This window comes from Hoplias malabaricus, chromosome 9 (genome assembly GCF_029633855.1).
Source record: "Hoplias malabaricus isolate fHopMal1 chromosome 9, fHopMal1.hap1, whole genome shotgun sequence".
Taxonomy (NCBI): Eukaryota; Metazoa; Chordata; class Actinopteri; order Characiformes; family Erythrinidae; genus Hoplias; species Hoplias malabaricus.
In genome coordinates, this window is record NC_089808.1 from 31498654 (window position 1) to 31521141 (window position 22488).

At 38.9% G+C, this 22488-nt stretch overlaps 1 protein-coding gene across 1 annotated transcript; it reads left to right on the forward strand.

The window, feature by feature from the left end:
* The first annotated feature begins 214 nt into the window (after positions 1-214).
* sec24d (SEC24 homolog D, COPII coat complex component) lies at positions 215-22479 on the forward strand. Its single transcript, XM_066680444.1, has 23 exons — positions 215-308; positions 2160-2370; positions 4011-4113; positions 4209-4357; positions 4466-4744; positions 5290-5429; positions 5635-5746; positions 5866-5993; positions 8841-8979; positions 9747-9862; positions 11187-11311; positions 14914-15105; positions 15212-15305; positions 16777-16893; positions 17048-17218; positions 17470-17566; positions 17742-17887; positions 18021-18159; positions 18996-19114; positions 19449-19628; positions 20146-20337; positions 20505-20594; positions 20920-22479. The coding sequence occupies exons 2-23, from the start codon at positions 2220-2222 to the stop codon at positions 21058-21060; spliced, it is 3120 nt and encodes a 1039-aa protein (XP_066536541.1). The 5' UTR covers positions 215-308; positions 2160-2219; the 3' UTR covers positions 21061-22479.
* Positions 22480-22488: the final 9 nt, after the last annotated feature.

Here is a 22488-nt window from a genome sequence, read left to right on the forward strand (position 1 = left end):
CACCGCTAGAGTACATGTATTCTGGTGTCCGACATGTTATCTTAGGAGAATTTCTGAAGTCTGATTTGATCTCAGACTCCTTCAGAAGTGTACGGCCACTTTTACTCAAACACAAACACAAAAGGATTCCTCTCCGCACATCTGTATCCATGCTGCTGACGTGTAGCGGGTGTGTGCCGAGTGCGCATGCGCGGCGGCGAGAGGATGACGCTGCAGGCGGCAGGGTTCACGCTGGAGTTTGACGTGGCACTCCGCTACTCTCCGTCCGCTGCTTTTAATCAGCGCTCTCTCCGTTATACACACTTCAGGTGAGTCCGCTTTATTCCCATTTTAATGCCCAAACATGGGCTTTCTTCACACACTACACGATATTTGCGTAATAGTAATGACAGAAACAAGAGGAAAGTTTGTAACGTTTGATATGTCTCTGTCTGTGGCTCACAACAGACCTCAACTTTACCTGACATTTAACAACGCTCAAAACAACACACTGTCCTCAGCATGCGGGTTACTAAACTGTTATAAAATGGTTTAATCACCATACGAGTGTCAGTGTGCTGTTGAAACGTGAACATGCTTTAGCACGACTTTGACGTGGCAGGTTTGGGCAGAAATGATGCTCCTCTCTTTGGGTGTTGAACTGAACTAGAAAAGAAAAACATCGCCCATTCCCTTTAAGAAAACAGCTGTAGACACAATGAATGGATTTCACTAGCTCCAACTTAACATCACTCAAAAGGCCTTAGGAGAATCGATGGCTGCTTGATGTGTGAAACATCTACGGGCCACTACACCAAGTTATACTCTGAAATTCTTAAAGCAACAGGCTTATTTAAATTACAGTGAAATGTAAAAGTTTGGGCTCCTCTGGTCAGATGACGTTTTGTTTATTTGTTCAATACAGTTTTCACAGAGAAAACACATGCTCATTTGCATCCTTTAGTGTACATTAATAATACTGTTGTTTTAACATAAGATTTTAAACATGAAATTAAAGAAAACAAAATGTAGGCCTGCTAAAGTTCTGGAAATTAAGGTGTTTTTTTTGGGGCTTATTTCCAAAATCAACAAAACATGTAAATTTACCAGGTGTGTTTTATCTTTCCCATATGACTGAGATTTGAAGCTTACAGCTTCAAAAAAGAGATATTTATAGCTTTTTTGGCAAACAATGCCCATAGCTTTTAAAGGTAGTCTGTAGGCCTGTACTTTCCAACAATGTTTGTTGTGAGCTTTTGAAGAGACAGAGAAACTGATTCAGTTCTAGATCAGTTTTAAACCAATTCAAAATATTTACACACAGACTGAGAGGCAATGTTGAGAACATTTCTGATCACGGTCCATTGGTCACTTCCCTTATCACAGTCCATTGGTGAAGATCCTTTTTACACGTGACCAAGAATCACCGTCTATGAACAAGAGTCAAGAAATATGAACAAGTCCTGCAGCGCTTCAGCAGGTTGTAATTTCACAGGGCAGACAGAATAAACCACTATTTACTCAAGATTTTGCAACTTCATCATTGTCAAACAGGAAGGTCATCATCACAAAACGCAAGGTTGTAGTCTGAACCTTATCCTTCATCACATTTAGCAAGGCATCAGGTCTGCATTTGGCAATCATTTATATGACTAAAAGTGTATATACGGTTCTGTGTATAATTCAGTACGACTTAAATCAGGTTTTTGTTTACACTGATTAAACTCTGCTTGAACAAAACCTCTATGATCTAACGTCAGTAAATGTAACTTTTAAAATGGACGGTAATTAAACTACGATATCATTAAATTTCGTATACAATAATGTTTGGCTTTAAAGTTGAACTCTCGGGCCGTTTTGAAACATTAAAATTTAAAACAAACGCCTTAGTGTGTTGTGGACTTTTCAACAGTATATCAATATTTTTTGATTATTATGAGTTCATTGGTCTGAATGGTATCAAAATAAACACACTGTCATATTTTCCTGAAGAACCGGGATATGGTCTGATATTTGATATCCCTGAGTAATGGTACTATAATTACAACAGTAACAATTGTGAAAGCCATAAACTCTGTACATAATTTTTGTTCATTTTAAGTCAACAATGTATCCATTGTAAGTTTCTAAACTAAATTCAGAATTTTTATTTTATTTATTTATTTATTTATTTATTTTAGAAACACTCCACAGGTTGCTGATCCCCTGTCAGTCTGGAATGAAAGCATCCTAAGACGAGGATGAGCCAGCAGGGATATGTTGCTACACCTCCTTACTCCCAGGCCCAGCCAGGAATGGGGGGCTACCCCACTGGATTTGGAGCCACTCCTTCACAGCCCCATTATGGACACTATGGAACTCCACCCCAGCCCTTTGCTCCTCAGCAACCAGGTAAACTAAAATCCCCTCTCTCACATTCTCCCTTCAGTTTGACAAGTCTCATCTTGTTCTTGCACTGTAGGTATATCATGGTGAAGACTTCCTTCATATGACAAGCACAAAATTGTCGCTGCTAAAGTTTGATCTATTTCTGTCTGTGGCTCACAACAGACCTAAACTTTACCTGACATTTAACAACGCTCAAAACAACACATTGTCCTCAGCATGCGGGTTACCTAACTGTTATAAAATGGTTTAATCACCATACGAGTGTCAGTCTGCTGTTGAAACGTGAGGTAGGTATATCGTGGTGCAGACTTCCTGTATATGACAAGCACAAAATCGTTGCTGTTAGTGTATACTATAAAATACAATTGCTGTGTGAGCCATTTTATCACAGCATTCTCGATGGAGGAGGGGCACAGCTGAGTTTAACCCCCCCCCCCCAATATTTATTAGAAAAACCCTGGCTGGGGGTACGTATTGCTGTCGGAGATGCATCGAGATGCTTTGGCGTTCATTTGACTACCTCTGAATGTGTTTTGAGTGATTGGATCACACTTGTACTTTGTTGCACCATGGTCATTGGTGCATGTAACAGTTCAGTGTCTTGAGCAATGTACTTTATAAAAAAACAACAAAAAAAAAACACCATACCGCTGTTATAGTTTACCAAGTGATCATTGGGTGTTACTTTTAAATAGCTGCAGTTCAACAGTCAGTGTGTTTATGTATCAATCAAAATACATACAAAATTATCATCTGATACAGATTTCTGTAGTTGTGTGATTATGCAAAGGTTCATAAAAGCAGCATACATCAAGGGCTTCTTTCTGGGTTACAACCATGAAGAACACATTTCCTAGATACAACTAAATACACATTAAACAGTAAAAGTATATAAAGAATGTTACAATAGTCACACTGTGCTGTGGGGTGTTCATTATTGAATAGTTGACCAACAACTATATTTAAGAAGTAATCTGATTTGAGTGATTAATGTAAAGACTGATGGCTTTTTCAATATCAGATTACTAAAGGCCTTGTGAACTTGAAAGGGTTACTGCCAAACATTCAAGTTATCAGATGGTTGTGTGCATGTCTTCCTGGGTGGCAGTTATCATATTAGGCAAAACACGTTGCTCCTCCACAGTTAGCCATGATACACTATGATTTATCAATCGTGTAAATGATATATAATCTCCATTTTAAATTGCATAGTGCCAAAGCAATGATAAATGGCTTAAACCGCAGGGAACCTATATTTGTGTTTTCTTGTTTGATAGGTTAGTCCTACACTTGCTCCAAATACATGAATATGTTGTGAATGAAGTCCACTAAACGACTGATGTTTTTTTTTTTTCAATTTAAACCTAACTTTAAACAGCACCTTCACCAATCACAAGGGGAACGTGGCTCATTTCCATGTACATCAGCAAAACTTCTCCTTTTGCAATGCTGGAGAAAGACAGTCAGTGCTAACATCCAAGCTACATAACTTTTTGTATGACCCTTTTAGGACATACAGATCTAGCCAAGGGTTGTAACAAATGTTTGTCATTTGCACAGTTTAACCAACTTAATTCCCCATAAACAAACTGTTTTAGTTTGTCATAATCGTGTGAATTCTTTCTATAAATGTTGTGCTCTAGGTGGGCTAAAGCCGGCAGCCTCATCTCCCTCTGGGATGCCTCCGCCACCTGTGTCCAGCCAGTATGGATCACCCATTCACCAAAATGGCACACACCCTCAGAAGTAACTTTATTCTGTTTTCTAAGGAGCATTGTCTGTTGTATATTTTAAACATACTCTCGATTTCTGAGTCTTATCGGTTTTTCTTTTACTCTCAGGTTTCCTCCAAGTCCTGCAGTCTCTGCCTCTGCCATTTCACCCTACGGACAACCCCCTCAAAGACCTACCTATCACAGCATGGCTCAGGTCACACCTCCAACCCAACAGTTAACCAATCAGATGAGTTCTATGAGCATTGGTGGATATGGTAAATTTAACAGTTTTAAAATCTAGAAATTTAAACATCATGTCTTACTCTTCAGAATACCCTTGTATTGTTTTAAAGCTTATACAAACATGTGCTCTATCGTTCAAGGCCAAAGCCAAATGCAGTCTCCTCAGTCACCCACCAGTTCTGCAGCACCACAGCCTTTCCAGATGCCTTCACCACCAGCGATGGGACATCCACCTCTGTCTTTACCAGGTTCTCAGCCACCCTTAATGAGTGCATGTCCACCAGTGTCAAGTGTCCCTTCCATGGGAGCTACAGGAGCTCCACCAATGGGAATGCCTAACTCACAGACTGGCCTCCCTCCAATGGTTGGTGGAGGATTTCAGCAGGCAGCAGGACCTCAGGGATTTCCTCCTCAACCAGGCAAGGATGTTTTGAAAATACATGCTGCAATATAATGCAAAAATTTGGTATTAGCTTAATTTGTTTTGGATTTTATCGCTTACATTCTGGGTGTCCACAATTCAGGGCTCTGTTAATAAGCTTGATGAAGTTAAATGCCATGTGGTTAACAGTAGGAGAAAATGTCTACACTCTATGGGTATGAAAGCACAAGTTGATGAATACTGCATACAGTTTTCCAGTTGCTGCTCTACATTATATAGCGTCTTGTTTCACATGGTTCTGCTTTTGTAACATTGGTGTGAAAGTTGCTTGCCACTACAGGTTTTTCCAAAAACATTTTAGGTGCTACTTAGAAGTCTGGTTTGAAAGATGCAAAACCAAAAATCAGTGTAATGCCCTCTCAGTTACCATGCTAATCCTTACCTAACTCATTTAAACTGTAGGTATATTATAGACTATAGTATGTCATATCCTGATATATTCATACTGTAAACATTAAATTGTTTGATAACACATACCTTCAAAATTATGCCTTCAGCCAGTTTCTGTTGCTGTATTTGCAGGGCCATACGGAGGGCAGGTGCCAGGGTCTCCAATTGCAGGGCCGCAGGCAGGTGCTTTCCCAGGTGGTTTCCCTGGAGGAGCTGGACACATGGCTGGACCTCCTCAGAAGAAATTGGATCCAGACTCTATACCAAGCACAGTATGAAAAAACTACCATAATAAAATGTATTTATTCAAAATGTACTCCTAAATTTGCCATGTGTAATGAAAAATATATTTTAAAGGTAGGTTTAGTTTGTGATGAGCCAGTGTGCTACATTTATGTTTGTGAATAGTTTTTTTTTTTTTTTTTTTTTTTAATTTAAGCTGTATTTCCTTCAATTTGATGTGTGTCCACTCTGTAGACTCAAGTGATTGAAGATGACCAGGCTAAGAGAGGTGGTCAGCTTTACACCACAAACCTCAGGGGTCAGGTGCCTCCTCTGGTCACAACAGATTTCACAGTTCAGGATCAAGGTGCGCTCTAGACAAAGACTGACACAACTACAGATACTGAAGTCAAGCAATTCAACAGCTAAATTAATTGCATTGCATCTATTAACAATTTTTTAAAATTGTTTGTGAAATTGTTTCAGGAAATGCTAGCCCCAGGTTCATGCGATGCACAGCCTACACATTTCCCTGTACTTCTGACCTCGCCAAACAATGCCAAGTCCCCCTGGCCACCATCATCAAACCTTTTGCCACTGTGCCCCAAAATGAAGTATGTATGATGTGTTTATTTTTTTATGATGTTTGACCCTCTATATTAGATTTACCAGAATAAAATTAATGAAATTATAAAGTTAATATTAAGATATAATTCAGAAATTGAGTGGTTTGTTTCTATAATAATTGTGGGTTTAAAGTTGTTCAAAATGAAGTTGATCCAAACCAGACACGAGGTATTTTAAGGCCTCCACTGGCCATTAAATAAACCTCTAGAACTCCTCTCTGTTAATGATAATCACATTTTTGTGTGTGACTCAGTGGGGCATAACCCATTCCCAGAAATGTGACATTTTGTAAAATGCAAAAACAAACAAACAAACAATAAAGTCAAATATACACACACCCTCATCAACCATAACATTATGACCATTGAAGAACAGGTTGAAAGAGTGAAAATTTAAAATATTATTAAAATAATTGTTTAAAAAGAAGGCGGCACGGTGGCGCAGCAGGTAGTGTCGCAGTCACACAGCTCCAGGGGCCTGGAGGTTGGGGGTTCGATTCCCGCTCCGGGTGACTGTCTGTGAGGAGTTGGTGTGTTCTCCCCGTGTCAGCGTGGGTTTCCTCCGGGTGCTCCGGTTTCCTCCCACAGTCCAAAAAAAAACACACGTTGCAGGTGGATTGGCGACTCGAAAGTGTCCGTAGGTATGAGTGTGTGAGTGAATGTGTGTGTGTCTGTGTTGCCCTGTGAAGGACTGGCGTCCCCTCCAGGGTGTATTCCCGCCTTGCGCCCAATGATTCCAGGTAGGCTCTGGACCCCCCGCGACCCTAAAATTGGATAAGCGGTACAGATAATGGATGGATGGATGGATGTTTAAAAAGATGCATGTCAACCGCACTAGTTATCACTTAACACAGTCCACTGCTTTATCAAATAAATGGCATCTGAATTTATTAAACAAGGAGAATGCCATGTATTATTATTAAATTCAATGGAGTCATCAGGGCCAAACGTCCAATGGAGAGAAAGACTGGACAGTAGCTGTGGTCAGAGACCACATTTCAGCTTTTTTTTTTGGGAGAAATGGACGTTCTGTTCTCTGTGCCAGACTCATCATTGATAGGTGCAAAAGCCAACATCATGATCTACGGCTACACAAATTCCATGTGTGAAAGGTTACCCTTAAAGTGTACACTGTTAGAAAAACTGTCACTGTGGTGGTACCCTCAGGTGTACATTTCTGTGGTCTTTGTTTGAGAACATAATTGTACCTTATTAGATTAAAATTGTGTTGTGTTGATTTCATATGCCACTTTTCATATCCAGGACTTGTGTTATGTTCTCTTACTTTACACAGTTCTATAATGAAAAACTACAAATATTCACTTCTCCCTTTGGAGAAGAGAATGTAATGTACTTTTAGGGAACACAACTGGACTTCATATACCTATTGTACCTTTAAAGGTACAGTTACACTGTGTGAACCTTTAGTGACCAGTATTGTACCTCTACTTTCCTTTTTTTTTCTCTCTGAGCGGGTATACTGGGATTTGAGAGACATGCTGTCAAAGACATTTCCCGGGAGGTTTGTGGTAATTTCAGTATGACCAGTAGTGTAGTTTGGAGACAGATTCCATGTACTTGATTGTTCTGCCTGCCAATCTGTCTCCTATGGCACTTGATAAAGAAGATCATTGGTGACCATGAGTAGCTTAAATGTTGTTTCAAGCAAGAATGGGCAAAACTGTCAACTAGATTCCAGCCTTGTGTGTTGCAGGCATCACTTTGAAAATCTGTTTATATTTACAACACACAACCAAATCGGTCAGTGTGTTTAAAGTAGGTTTGTCATAATGCTCATGGTGAATATATTGATTCAGCTTGTTGCAAGGCAAACTAGTATCCAAAGAAACCTTTTTTCACGTTCATTTCTTAGTGCTGAAATGTGTGTTAAAACATCACAACCTCTGGCTTCTCTCACCACATGTCAACTACTAAATTATACAGACAAAAATGTTATTCCCTTTTGAGCAACCAGTAAGTCTGATATATACCATTATATAAGCTTTAATCACTATAACTGTCATCTTGAAGTTACACATGAGTACTGTCCTACATATAGGAGAGGATGGTATGATGCTTTGTTTGAACTGTTTGTCAAGGTCTTGTGTTGTGTGGTCCATGGGTCTTTGTTCGGTCACTCTCACACTTCTCTTCTTGACAGCACTATGCTGTCAGGCCTTTTTAGGCAATGTTACTGTACTCTTTCCCAAGAGGCTAATTAGATTCAAGTTCACTCTCTGGGGAACATTTTAGATGAAAGGTTTTCAAGCTCTCCCAATAAAAACAAAGATAAACACAGTTCTAACTCACTATCAGTACATGCATATGAAGAATAAATGCATATGAAATAGATTAGACAGTACTTGTATTATTAAGTTACAACCAAAAAACAGGTCTTGTAAAAGTCACTACAACGTTGTATAGTATGTAGGTAGGTTTGAGTGTGAATTGATGTTGAGTGCTGTAGAAGTCGACAGTATTTCTGTTGGCTTTTTTCCCCTTTTGGTCAGTCTGATTCTGTTTTGCGTCATCACTGACCAGAAATGTGCACTGCATGAAAAGTACTTCAAAACAAGTGAATTTAATTGGCTACCAGCTTTGTTTACAACATGCCATCCACTCTTATTAAGCAGAGAACAGCTTATTTCAATTAGTTCTGTATATGCTTTTTATGTTTGTGATTAGTTTTCCTTTACCATGTATGAGAAACATATGGCCTTATACATACACACACATGTCATCCAATACAATATAGAGTACCCATAAGCAGAGGAAGGTCCTTGTAAGAGCTCAGAATGATAATCATTTGTCTTCTCTCATGTTTATATCTAACAGACTCCTGTATACCTGGTAAATCACGGAGAGGCTGGACCTATACGCTGTAACCGCTGTAAAGCCTACATGTGCCCCTTCATGCTCTTCATCGAAGGAGGCAGACGATACCAGTGTGTCTTCTGCAGCTGTGTGAATGAAGGTCAGTACCTTACAGACCACATTGTATCAGTGTGGAAAGCATTGGGCAAATCCGGAATCTAGATTTTAATTACAGTTACAGAACAATTCACTTAAGTTTTTAAGTCGGCTACCTATTTTTACACAATTTCCTGGGGTCTTAATGAAAGGATCAAACAACAGAGTTCTCCACCTGTCTATACGGTCAGGTTCTGAATGATCCGTCTCAGTGCCTCTTTAAAAGAGAATGAACCAAATCTCAGTTCAGCATGAGAGCCCAAGAATGAGAATCGAGGAGCAGAATCCATGCTTTTCTGCCATTTTCACAAGTTCTCCCGTCATCCGTGATTTTGCTTTCATCATATTTAATCAATGTTTGCTGTGTTTTATGCGGTTTTTCCTTGTATCGAAGCTTTCACATAAGCGTTGGTCCAGGAATGTGATTGGAGAGACTATGTGGGACAACACTTACATCTTTGCACTCGATGCAAAAGGCACAAAATATTAATTGTTCATTTTATGCTGTTTTCAGATGTAGACTGTTCACAAATCACTGACCGTATTATAGTTTCACAGTTTGTGTGTATGTCAGATATGTAAATCTTATGGGCTGACTTAGAATCTGACTATTTGTAGATTTAAACATGTTTATACACTACAACAAACATTTAAAAAGTGAGAAAATGTGCGTTTCTATGATATGAGCATTTAAAATGCCAGAGTTTCTAGTTCATCTGAAGCTATTTCTAATCACAGTAAAAACTAAAATATGTACCCTCTCCCCTTCAGTTCCTGTCCATTATTTCCAGCACCTGGACCATATGGGCCGAAGAGTGGACTTGTACGAAAGACCAGAGCTGTCCCTAGGCTCTTATGAGTTCACTGCGACGCTGGATTATTGCAAGGTAACGGTCTCTTTAAAGAATGTATAACACATGTGCTACAATTATGAACATGTGTTTGTAGTACTCATTGAATAAATATGAATGTTTTTTTTACAATCTTAAAATTGGACCCATGTGCATGAGTAAATCCATAATGGCGTTGTAGTATAATGTCAATATGGATTTACTCATGCACACAGGTCCAATTTTAGATAGAAAAGCCTAATTTTGCAAATTCGCTGGAAAGACAAACATTTAATGTGGAGACTGAGGAGCTTTATCTAGTGTTTATTGTGAACTACAAAGACTAGAAAACACCTGAGAAAATAATGTCTTAAAGTCTTTGATTCTGATTTAGGAGTTCAGCATGCCACAGGAGGCAGCAGAAAGAACCTGGCTTTCTGGCAGATATATTGCATTTTTCATTCAAAGACGTGTGATTAAATCTCAGACCCAAACACTGTAGTTCTCTTTCCTGCAGCAGGCTGGAGACAAAAGATTTTTTTTAGAAAAAAAAAAAATGTTGTATCATATTACATACCATTGTACAAAAGCCATACCCAGTGGGAACTTTTCACTTCACCCTACAAGCTGATTTACATTTCAATAAGAATGGGAGTGCATACTGTACATCTCAATAACTGGTCTCTTTTTTCTGCTGTTGTGAAAGTTAAATGGTGACAGAATTAGGGGATAAAGTCAAATCCATTCATTGCTGAAATGGGACAATTCTCTGTTTGGACAGGATTAAAACGACTGGAATACTCTGGTAATTATTTTAGCACATGTCCACAGGTAAAACTAATCCTATCTGAATTAGATAGAGCTTTAGATTTTACCTTTTACTTAAGAGACCAACCTTGAGGCTGACACCATTTCAGCTGCCTGACTCCCTGCCTGTCTCTGTTTATTAATGTTTTGAATTCTGCCCACATCCATTTAAACAACCCCTTCACAGTTTTAACTACACACAAACAAAACAGTGAACACTTAGCCTTGCTTCTAATAAACATGATAATGTAGCTAATGGAATGGATAGGTGACTGCTGTATGTTTGTCAAATGTGTCAGCTAGCTTGTTTTCCATATTAACTGATTGCAAAAAAAATAACTGTAACAATGACAATGAAGTAAATACATAGTTGAACAGTAGAATCCTTTACTGAGACTTATGTCTTTAGGCTTATGTCTTAATGGATGGATGGATGGCCAGTTCTAGTCTGGATTGCTGTTTTGGGGGGGGGGGGGGGGGGTGGGGGTTATTAATACTATGGCATGTTGTAATTTAAACTTACCACTAGGTTCAAGCACTTGACTTAATTTCTTCTCAATCTTCCTTTTATCAGAACAATAAGCCCCCAAATCCTCCCGCCTATATCTTCATGATCGATGTCTCCTACAACAACATAAAAAGCGGACTTGTCAAACTGATATGTGAGGAACTGAAGACGCTTCTCGATCATCTTCCAAAGTAAGTGAAGAGGTTATATTTAGTGTCTTAATTTCCTGGGAAAGAACTGTTTGTGTCTCTTAAGTATGTTTATTTTTTTCAGTATTAGGTTAAATATTGTGATAAATGGGCGGCACAGTGGCAGCAGGTAGTATCGCAGTCACACAGACCTGGAGGTTGTGGGTTCAATTCCCGATCTGGGTGACTGTCTGTGAGGAGTTTGGTGGGTTTCCTCCAGGTGCTCTGGTTTCCTCCCACAGTCCAAAACACACGTTGGTAGGTGGATTGGCGACTCAAAAGTGTCTGTAGGTGTGAGTGAATGTATGAGTGTGTGTTGCCCTGTGAAGGACTGGCGCCCCCTCCAGTGTATATTCCTGCCTTGCGTCCAATGATTCTAGGTAGGCTCTGGACCTACCGTGACCCTGAACTGGATAAACAGTTACAGATAATGAATTGTGATAAATTTCACAAAGCTAAATAACTACAGAAGGCTGCTCAGCTTGGTCAGACATAGGCACCGTAATATCATGGATATTTAACTGAAATCAAGGTAATAAACTGCTGAAGAATTTATCAGTTCAATAAATCATCAATCATTCTGTAGTTAGAATTAGGACTTGAACCTGAATTCAAACCTGATACAATTAACACAAGAGTATTACTAGGTCCTTGGAATTACAGGTTGTATTAGCAGTGAAAATATTGCCAAACATCTCTCATTCTTTACAAGGCTTACAGGTTTGTGTGGAACAGCACAGCAGTGCTAATTTTATGTTGTTATATATGAATTTATCAAACCTGTAATTCAGAGGATCCAATAATGTTCAGAGCAATCATTTATGTTTGGTACAACCACGCTCGAAACATTGTAAAGTAGTTTCTCATAGAGAAGTGTGCTTAGACATGGAATTCCTAAAATGGGCATGACACGCAGTACTGGTGCACATGCCAAAAGGGCATTGCTTATAAAATGACACCACCGGGTTTTGACAAGTAACATTTAAGAGAGTAAGTTCAGTAGTGTTGTACATTGTTTTCATCACCACACACCTCATCGCAGTGATATAGTGGGTAACTCGCAGGGTATTTGGGGCAAACTCTTGGCTTTGGGCAATGAAGGCTTTCACTCTCTTGTCAGCACATCTCAGGTGGAATATGTGCATGTCTCCCACTGCTGTCAGCTTGGAATGTAACCCATTCCACCTGAGAGAAACACACTCAATTTTCATGCCAAATATGGTCACAATGAAAACGCTGGAGGAAAAAAACACAGTAAAAGCTCTGTAGTGCTATGTATTCCAATATCTCATCATTTGAAAATTCCTGCCTGTAAGGTTTTGTGCGGGGGCTGATAGAGGAAGGTCAGAGTGTGTTATGGTGTCGACTACAGTCCTGTATCCATTCCAACTCTGAAAAGTCCACAGAACACATGACACTTATCTGTGCCATTTTTTAGCCTGCAGAAAAGGTAGGCTTTTGATTTACCACCTATGTGCTGATAGCTCTCTCCTACAAAATTCCATTCTTCCCCACCAGCTCCTGTGGGTATGTCCATATTTGTTTGGAAAACTGACTTCACCTCACAAGCACTTGGGTAATACACTCCAAATAAGCCTGCTGTATTAAATCTGATTTCTCCTCTGTTCCTGGCTTTGTTCAAGCAGTTAATGAAAACCACATTGGACACCGAAGGTTTTATATACCTAACTTTACCACTCTTAACTCTCATAGTAAAGATTAGAGAACGTCTGAACAGTGTCCTGGTACCTGAACCACTGGATTTATGTCAGCAGCTCGTTTTTCATCAGAACTCAAGCCTGAAAATATGTGCCAAGCAGATATGGGCTAATGTTCAGTGTTTAGCAGTGATATTGGTTTTGAATCTGCTCTGTGTATGGATAATGACAGGGTTGGCAGGCTTGGAGTGATTCAAACCAGCATCACATTTTACAGTCTTTGTGGAAAAATACTAAAAATAGGTGTCAAATCAATTTGCTTGATTTTTTTTTTTTTTTTTTTTTTTTTTTTTTAAACCTGGTTCAATTCAGTTTCTAGCTTGTGGCCAATATCTATAGCTTGGAGCATCACATTAGGACCGTTTCCAAAAGTACTTTATTGTTTACAATATAAACATTAACCTAAGGCATGTTGCTGATTTTTGCTGTGTACTGAACTGGAACACCGATACTGTATTGAATTTAATAAGGACTTACACTCTTAATTACAATACACATTTTAGATATAAGTATGCTAAAAGATCTAGGGTTCTTTCCCGTCATTTCAACAGAGCTGTTTTACAGGGCTGAGTAACCAGATTGTTACGTACCACCAAAGCATCATTTCTCTCCTCGTTGGAACTCATTCTGTACTTTTGACTTTTGCTCTTATAAACCCACGATAAGCTGAAAGAGATAAGCATGTTCCTTATTTGAAAGCATAGAATTTCCTTGATCTCTCATGCAGCAGATTATGCTTTTCAAAACTTTTCCCCCTACTAGTCCGCGTAAAGCTTTTAAAAATTTCCTCCCTTTTTTCGTAGCACTGAAAAAATAAAAGGCTTATGTGCGCTGTTGTTTTCCACAGTTCTGTGGGCATTCTGTCCTAATGGTCCGTCTAATTAGGGAAGTAAGAGTTGAACAGCCCGAATGACCTCATCCCATTATGTCTGATTTTTCCCTCTCAAGTGTTCTTTTAGTCCAAGGAATGTGTTCTTGGCCATGCTGGCTTATGTTAGCTTTCACAGTGATTTATGTTAAAGGAAGTGGCTCTCCGTACAACAAATACACAATGCTGGCTGAACTGACTTCAGTAAGAGATCACATTTCTCACTGTGTTGATTTGAATATGACTTCAAATCTCATGTTCTGACAAAAACTAGTTTGGCTTCTCTATGACTCATATCCACCAATGTTTCCCTCGAAAAAAAAAAAAAAGTCTAAAATTGCATTTCTTTCTGAGAACGTGTCGAACTCAGACACTTCCTGGATATTCTTGTTTGATGGGTTCATTTAGTGTAACATGCCTCATTTTGATCCATCAGAAGATTCATTTGTGTTTTTCCACTGAGCTTCTGTATGTTTTAAATCATCAGTGTGAAATACGGACAGTTACTGTGCGAAATTATTAAACAGTTTAATAAAATAAAATCTCTACTTATTATATTACTGTCTCAATACAGGTGATGACATCAGATCTCCTGCATAATGCGGGTTATTGCTATAGGGAGAAATGGTGTTGAGGTCTTTACATATCTAGGTTTCAGTTTGTGATTTAAGAAAGCACTAAGGTATCAGATGTGTGATGTAGGCTAATAGTTGTCTCTACATCATACTGTACCTGACCACTTAAAAACATTACAGATAAACAACAAACACTAGCAATATTTTCATATAAATCTCAGCAGAATTACTTCTAGTACTATAATATTGATTTATGTTTAAACATATCCTTTTGCCATAATATTACCATACAAACACCCATTTAACAATCCATAATATAAATTACTATGGAGGGTTTAAATATTAAGGCAAATTATCCAGTAACAACTATAAATGATTTGATTATTTCTACTAAATAAATTTGTCTCATCAGCTCATGCACTTTTTTTTTTTTTTATAATGTAGAGAGGAAGGTGCAGAGAGCTCAGCGATCAAGGTGGGCTTCGTCACCTACAACAAGGTCCTGCACTTTTACAACGTGAAAAGTGCCCTGGCTCAGCCTCAGATGATGGTGGTCTCGGACGTGACTGAGATGTTTGTGCCTCTTCTTGATGGATTCCTTGTCAACTTTCAGGAGTCACGCAACGTCATCAACAAGTAGGAATACCATTTCCCAAAATCAAAAAAAGCTTGTTTGTTTTACAGTAACCGAAACATCATTCGGCAATAGGAGTTCACACGAATGGTAATTTGTCTTTCATAGTCTTCTCGACCAGATCCCAGACATGTTTGCTGATACCGGTGAGAGTGAGACGGTTTTCTCCCCAGTTGTTCAAGCTGGTGTGGAGGCACTTAAGGTAAAATAAGATTCTTTCTGAAATTTGTAACTAACTTGATTTAGTTTTTCCCCCTGAGCAAACTACATTACACCTGGAATGTTTAACGTTCAACTAATCCATTTTTCCTTTTTATCTACTTTTAATAAATTTCATTACGGTTAGTTATGTCTAAAGAGCTTGAACTGTGATGAAAGTGACTGGTGAATTTTTGCAGAAAAAGAAAGTGTGTATATAGATGGATTACAACAATACTGAAAATGTTTCCTATAATTAGAATCACAAGTCTTCAGTCTTATAGTCAGCCATGCAGCCTGTATTAATCGAGAAACACTGCCAGCCTGGACCAGAGAAAGTCAAGGAGAGCAGTTAAAACAGAAAAAAGTATTTTAGTCAACCGTGATAAAAGTAAAGGCTGTAAGACCATCTCAATGTAACTTGATTTTCTACATAGTCAATAATTCCATAGAATAATGGCCAACTTTATAGACACTGCCCTCAGAGGAAAATCAACCCCACTCAGTGCAAATGAAAGAATAAGGAAAGAAAAACTTTCTAAAGGGATACAAGCTGAACTCGAAGCTTAAAGTACCTCAGTGTCAGATCACGCCATCCATTGCTTTTTGAGCTACAGTGGGCTCCATGGAACACAACCCAGGAGGACTCAACTGTTGAAGGAAAAACATAAAAATGCCAGATGAGAATTTGCTAATATTGCTTCTGGGGAAGTTCTTTGGACAGATGAACAGACAAAACTGAAGATTTTTTGGCAAGTCATATTTCAGTGTTCACAGATGGAAAAATTAAGCTTTCAAAGAAAAGAACACCATATCTGCAGTGAAACACGAGGGAGGCTCGGTTATATTTCAGGGCTGCTATGCCTCATCTACCATGGGATGCCCTGAATCTGTGCAGGCCACAATGAAATCTCATGACTATCAAGTCATTCTGGAGCAAAACGTATTGCCATGTCAGAAAGCTTCATCCTGGGTTCTCTAGTAGACAAATGATCCAAAAAGAGATAAATAAACAGTGGACTATTCTGAACCTACCTTCTGTGAGCTCTGATCTGAAACCTTTTGGACATCTATGGAAAGACCTGAAACAAGCAGTGAGACGACACCTTTCAAAAAGCTTGAGCTGTTTGCTCTGGGAGAGTGGGCTGAATTACCTGTTGAGGCCCATTCAGACTTTAGGTTATAAACTAAGATGGACGCCAATTACTTAAGTCAGTTTCACATTATTTCTGAGAATATTGTGGGTTTCTTCATGCCAGTGTACCAACAAATGTGTCCGTCTGTATTTACCCAGTCCTCTGACTCGGCAGTTTGAGTTTGTTTAAATTTACTGACTGTCTTAAGTGTAATGACCCTCTAATCCACCAAACCTTTAGGAAAAATGTACTGCTATTAATTCTGTTAATCACTCCTCCAGTTGTGTCATCCATCCGTGAAAGTATCATTGATCATCTTCAAACCCTCCGTCTCCTCAGGCTGCCGAGTGCAGTGGCAAGCTCTTCATCTTCCACTCCTCGCTCCCTACTGCAGAGGCTCCAGGCAAGCTCAAGAACCGAGACGACCGGAAACTGGTGAACACCGAGAAAGAAAAGGTGGTCTGTTCAACTCATTTGTACTTCAGTCACATTTTCATCACCAAAACTTTCTGAAGATACTTCAGAAGGGGAATGTGTGGGAGTTTCTGGTCCTTGTGTCAGGAGCAATATCATTTTTGTGTATGAGACTAATGTGTATGCATGTTTGCAGACTCTGTTTCAGCCACAACGAGGTGTGTATGAGCAGCTGGCTAAAGAATGTGTTGCCCAAGGTTGCTGTGTGGACCTCTTTGTGTTTCCTAACCAGTATGTGGACATTGCCACAATGGGCAATATCTCCACACTTACTGGTGGCTCCGTTTACAAGTACAACAATTTCCAGGTGTGTACTGATACATGCTTAGTCAGGGTGGGGTGGGGGTTTGAGAGATACACAGTTAAAAGCTATTATTTTCATGTCGTCATGCCCTAAGGCTTATGGCATTGATGCAAACACGGGTCACCCATTCTAATGACAAAGTTAGTCCCCCTTCCCAACTAAGTGGAAGGAGCTTAGTCCTTAACAGCTGTTTGTAGTGTTGTATAACACTGCCCCCTCATGGTCATTTTCATACCAACGTTTCTGGTTCACAGGTTCAGATGGATGGTGATCATTTCCTAAGTGATTTGAGGAGAGACGTGGAAAAGTCCATTGGATTTGATGCCATCATGCGTGTCCGCACCAGCACAGGTAATGCTGCCACTGTCAGAAGGTATAGAAGATTAATAGCTCACAGAAATCTGAAGTAAATGTGCAATGGGAAAACTTACCTGAATAAAGGTTTTTTTTAAACAGTTAACATGCATGTCTACATTATTGGAGAACTTTTTCCTGAGCCAGGAAACTCATTCTCTGTATGCTTCAGGTTTTAGGGCCACAGAGTTCTTTGGTGCCATCTACATGAACAACACAACTGATATAGAAATGGCCGCAGTGGACTGTGACAAGGCTGTTACAGTGGAGTTTAAACATGACGACACACTCAGCGAGGAGACTGGGGCACTAATACAGGTCACTATTAAGGATTTCTGCAGAGTGTACAGTTTTGTCTTTAATATTTTTTTAAGTTAAATATTTATAAACACTCATCTGTAAATGACAAAATTAAATATAGAACCTCACCTACTCTATCCCTGTCTTGCAGTGTGCTTTGCTGTACACCTCCATCAATGGTCAGAGGCGTCTGCGTGTCCACAATCTCAGCCTGAACTGCAGTTCTCAGCTTTCTGAGCTTTATAAGAGCTGCGAGACTGATGCACTCATCAACTTCTTCGCCAAGTCAGGTAACCTACTGCTTTACCTCAGATTTGAATCTGGGGGAAAAGGAACAAAAAATATCTAAACATTTGCACACACCAAGTGTTTAACTGTAAAGGCACAGCTTTTTTAATGTACTTATAAAAGCACTGCTAACAGACACTCGGCAACAGCTAAACAAGTATAAGTTAACAATGCCAGGTGTTGTCTAGACTGCTATAAATCGCCCCAACTTCAGGCTATAGAACAGTAGCACTCAGTGATCTCAGATCAGACTACACTAGATTGTTCTTTCACAACGTTCACCATGTCAGATTAGCGCTGTAAATTCATACCGTGTCTTGGACGGGAGACTGGCGACACTACACGTCTGACAAGGACCATTTTTCGTTCGCATCACTGCAAGAGTTCAGAGTTTCCTGGGGAGGTGGGTCAAGAAACTATCAATCATGGCTACAGAAGTGCCGTGTGTGCTGCTGGAGGTTTTGTGTTCCAAAAAGAAGAAAAAAAATTGTGGACCCATTCCTGTATTTCAAAGAGAAGAGAATAGATGGTCTGTGTTTACATGTGTGCGCCAGACAGCACTCTGTCCTCCTATGGGTCATCATCAAGGAGCATGTTGTAGGATGTCAGACGAGGCGAAAATAATCCAAAAAAATTAACATGCAGATGTCCCAGACGCCACATCCCTGATCTTTGAATTTTGTCGCATTTCACCCGTTACTTGCCCCCGATGCTGGAAAATTGTTGACACGACAACATTGTGTCAAATTAGTGTAGTCTGATCCCAACATTGAAAATGTGTTTGTGAATTTACAAAAGACAATTCTCTGTGTAATTGTTGTTTTTTTTGGTCCTCCAGCATACCATGCGATGCTAACCCAGCCTGTGAAGACAGTGAGGGAGATTCTGGTGAAGCAAACTGCTCACATGCTCGCCTGTTACAGGAAGAACTGTGCCAATCCATCTGCAGCTAGTCAGGTCTCTCTCACACACACAAACACAAAAATAAAAAAGGCATTTTGTCAGATGAAAGAAGCGATTAAAACATGAAATACGCAGTGAGAGATTAACAAATATGCTTGCTTAAGATCTGTAAACATGGTTAACTGTGGATGCACTGGATCTGTGGACATGTTTTGAAATAAGCACTTCAACAGTTGTGAAATTATACGTCTCACTATCACCTCTTTATGCAACATTTAAAATCAGAAGTATTTGAACTTCATTGCTAGAGGTTAAAATGTATTTAATTGGAGTGTTTTTTTTTTGTTTACTGACACTTCCTTCTCCCTCCCCATATTCTCTTCTGTAGCTGATCCTGCCTGACGCTATGAAAGTGTTCCCAGTATACATGAACAGTCTGATGAAGACCCCTGCACTGGTGGGCAGTACGGAGCTCTCCACAGATGACAGAGCATTCCACAGACTTAAGGTCATGTCTCTGGGAGTAGAGGAGAGCCAGGTCCTACTTTACCCACGCCTCATCCCAGTGGTGAGAAACATTCCATATATTTAAGTGCTTGTAACAAAGTAATGGAACGAAGCTGTTGAGAGTCTTAGGTACAGTTAAATAAAAAAATAATAAAATGAATATCAGCATAAAACCATAATCCTTTGAGAATTATCATATTTATTGAAATTGAATTCTGAATATTACAAGCCAAGGGCTAATATTAAAAGCCATAAATGATAAAAACCGAGCAAATAATTTCCAGTGAGATTCATGGCGGTGACAAAAATGTACAAACGTAGCGTCCATTGCAGGTAAAAAATAAACATGTACATAACATTCAAATATTTGTTTTTATGAGCACTTGATTGTTATGAGGTAATAGAGACATTTACTGGAAATAATATTTTATTCTCGTAATGACTTAGCAAACTAATCCCATCTCTAATATAAATCATACACAGATACTGTACTGATATTGACAATAATTAAAGTATTTCAAATATGCTGTTCTTTATTGTATATCTTAGTGTTTAAGTGTTTTATTCATCTGTTTCAGCACTCCATGGACATCACAAGTGAGACCGTGCCGGCTGCAGTGCGCTGCTCTGAGGAGCGTCTGACTGAGACTGGAGCGTTTCTGCTGGAGAATGGTCAGTCTCTGTTTCTGTGGCTGGGCCAAGCCTGCTCTCCTGACCTGATCCAGAACCTCTTCAATGTGCCATCTCTGGCTCATCTTAACCCTGACATGGTTAGAGACAGTACAAACACAATCACACCCAGCTGCCAAGGGACAGTTTGGTTAACCCTTTAAACTGTAGACTGATGTGTAATATAATGTAATCTTGCATAAATGCCGTTTATTATTTTGTGACTATGGAAGGTTGTCTGATCACTGACTGACTAATGTTATTGCAGACTTCACTGCCAGAGCTGGATAATGCTCACTCTAAGCAGATTCGGTCCATCATCAGTGTCATCTCCAAGCAGAGACCCAACTCCATGAAGGTACAGAACTCCTCTCTGAAAAAAGATGTTTAAAAACATATTTAAGGTTTACTCCAAAAATATGTTGTTTTAAAGGCTGTTTTAGGCAGTTTCAGCTTGTTGTGTTATAACAATTAATGCTTGATGGAATAAGCTTTTTGTTGCATATTTAATATCAGATGTAATACAGCCTCATGAGCCATGACCTACAGTGAAGTGTTACTGGCCTATTTAATGTTTACTTCAGCACTGAACTCATCTGTAGGAGTTCTGTAAGGGTGTGGGTAATGGTTTCGGCCGATCTAATCTCTGCTGCAGTAGCTCTTCAGTAATGTCCCGTTTGCAGATGGTGATCGTGAAGCAGAAGGACAGGTCAGAGATTCAGTTCCGTCAGCATCTTATGGAGGATAAAGGTCTACACGGAGGAGCCTCCTACATGGACTTCCTGTGTTATGTCCATCGTGAGATCAGGCAGCTCCTAACTTAACGCACACAGGAAGAATACATCCTGAACTCATTACTGTTCTCAGAGATGCCTTTGGATGACCTTACTGAACCTCCAGGATTGTGTGCTTCTGTGGTCCATTTCAAAAGAATTCCTGTTTGGAAATAAGAAATTACAGTCTTGATTTGATTATCTGTACTGGTATGTTTGCCACTTTCAGATCCCAGGAAAACTGAGGGGTCCAAATTGACCAACTATATCCTAAACTCTATACCATATGCCCTGTTTACAACAAAATAGTAGTGTGGCGTAGGAAATACCTAAACTAAGAAAGGTTCTCTTTAACAAGAATTTAAAATAAAAGGTTAATCTATTAAATTAATAGATATTGAATAGTGTAAGAATCTTAGACTCTTTAGAATGAATCCGTTTACCTGAAAAAACATTCAGAGTTCACAATAACAAAGAATAGGAAATATTTATTCATTTATTCATGATAACTAAGAAAAGCCATTCCATGCCTAAATGTTATACTCTTTGTTCTGGAACATTTATCTTCATTTTTTTCTTCATTATTATAGTGCCATTCATGCTGTTATTGTGTATGTCATAAACATGTATTTTTGTGCATTCAGCATCTGTTTCATAGTTTAGAATCTGAAAAAACCAAAAAGAACATACAGTAAATAGAACATCTTGACACTCATCTTTCCATAGTCTTGCGATATATCCATTTCCATGGAAACCATTGTGGCCAGAAAACTTTCATTAAAGCCTGCCTTATTTTTAAACATTTTTAAATGATGCATCTCCAGAAGTGTGCTGTATATTTTATGATCTGATATGCATTTGAAAGACTATGGTTTGTATACAATAATACCTCAGGTAACCCATGTACTTTGTGTGTGTGTGGATATCCCACCCCATGCTCCACAAAGACTAACACACACACACAAGTAACACTTTACAATAAGGGTGCATTAACAGTACTTAAGACAGGTAATTTAGGTTCATTTAGTGTTTTTATTTTTAGTTAAAATGGTTATAGTCACAATCATTAAGTAATGACAGAAAAGAACAAACAATAGGATGCCAGTTAATGCTAGTTCATGTCATTTATCATTACTTAATTGTGACTTCACAAACATTATGTAACTATTTAAGGTGAATTACTGTCTAAAGTATCATTATGTACCCTTATAGTGAATTGTTTATACAAAAAAAAATTATATATAACATTGTATTTTGTATAAACAATTCACCATGAGGGTAAATGTACAATATGTACAACATACCTGCTTCTAGTCGTCTGAATCTAGTTGGCTATGTAGCTGATTTTTGCTGTAGGGAGGGACTTTGAGACAAGGATGTTGTGTCAAATACATTTCATCTTAAAGCCTTTGAATAATATTGGATTAAAAGTGTAGTCTTCAGTAGACCTATGAAAATGTTTTTATTGGGTTGGGATTG

What these genes read in the sequence shown, in the direction of transcription:
- sec24d (XM_066680444.1), top strand. Translation starts at nt 2,220, where the DNA reads ATGAGCCAGCAGGGATATGTTGCTACACCTCCTTACTCCCAGGCCCAG. An exon ending in CTCATCTTAACCCTGACATG is followed by an intron (nt 20,338 to 20,504) that starts GTTAGAGACAGT and finishes ATGTTATTGCAG; the next exon opens with ACTTCACTGCCAGAGCTGGA. An exon ending in AGAGACCCAACTCCATGAAG is followed by an intron (nt 20,595 to 20,919) that starts GTACAGAACTCC and finishes TCCCGTTTGCAG; the next exon opens with ATGGTGATCGTGAAGCAGAA.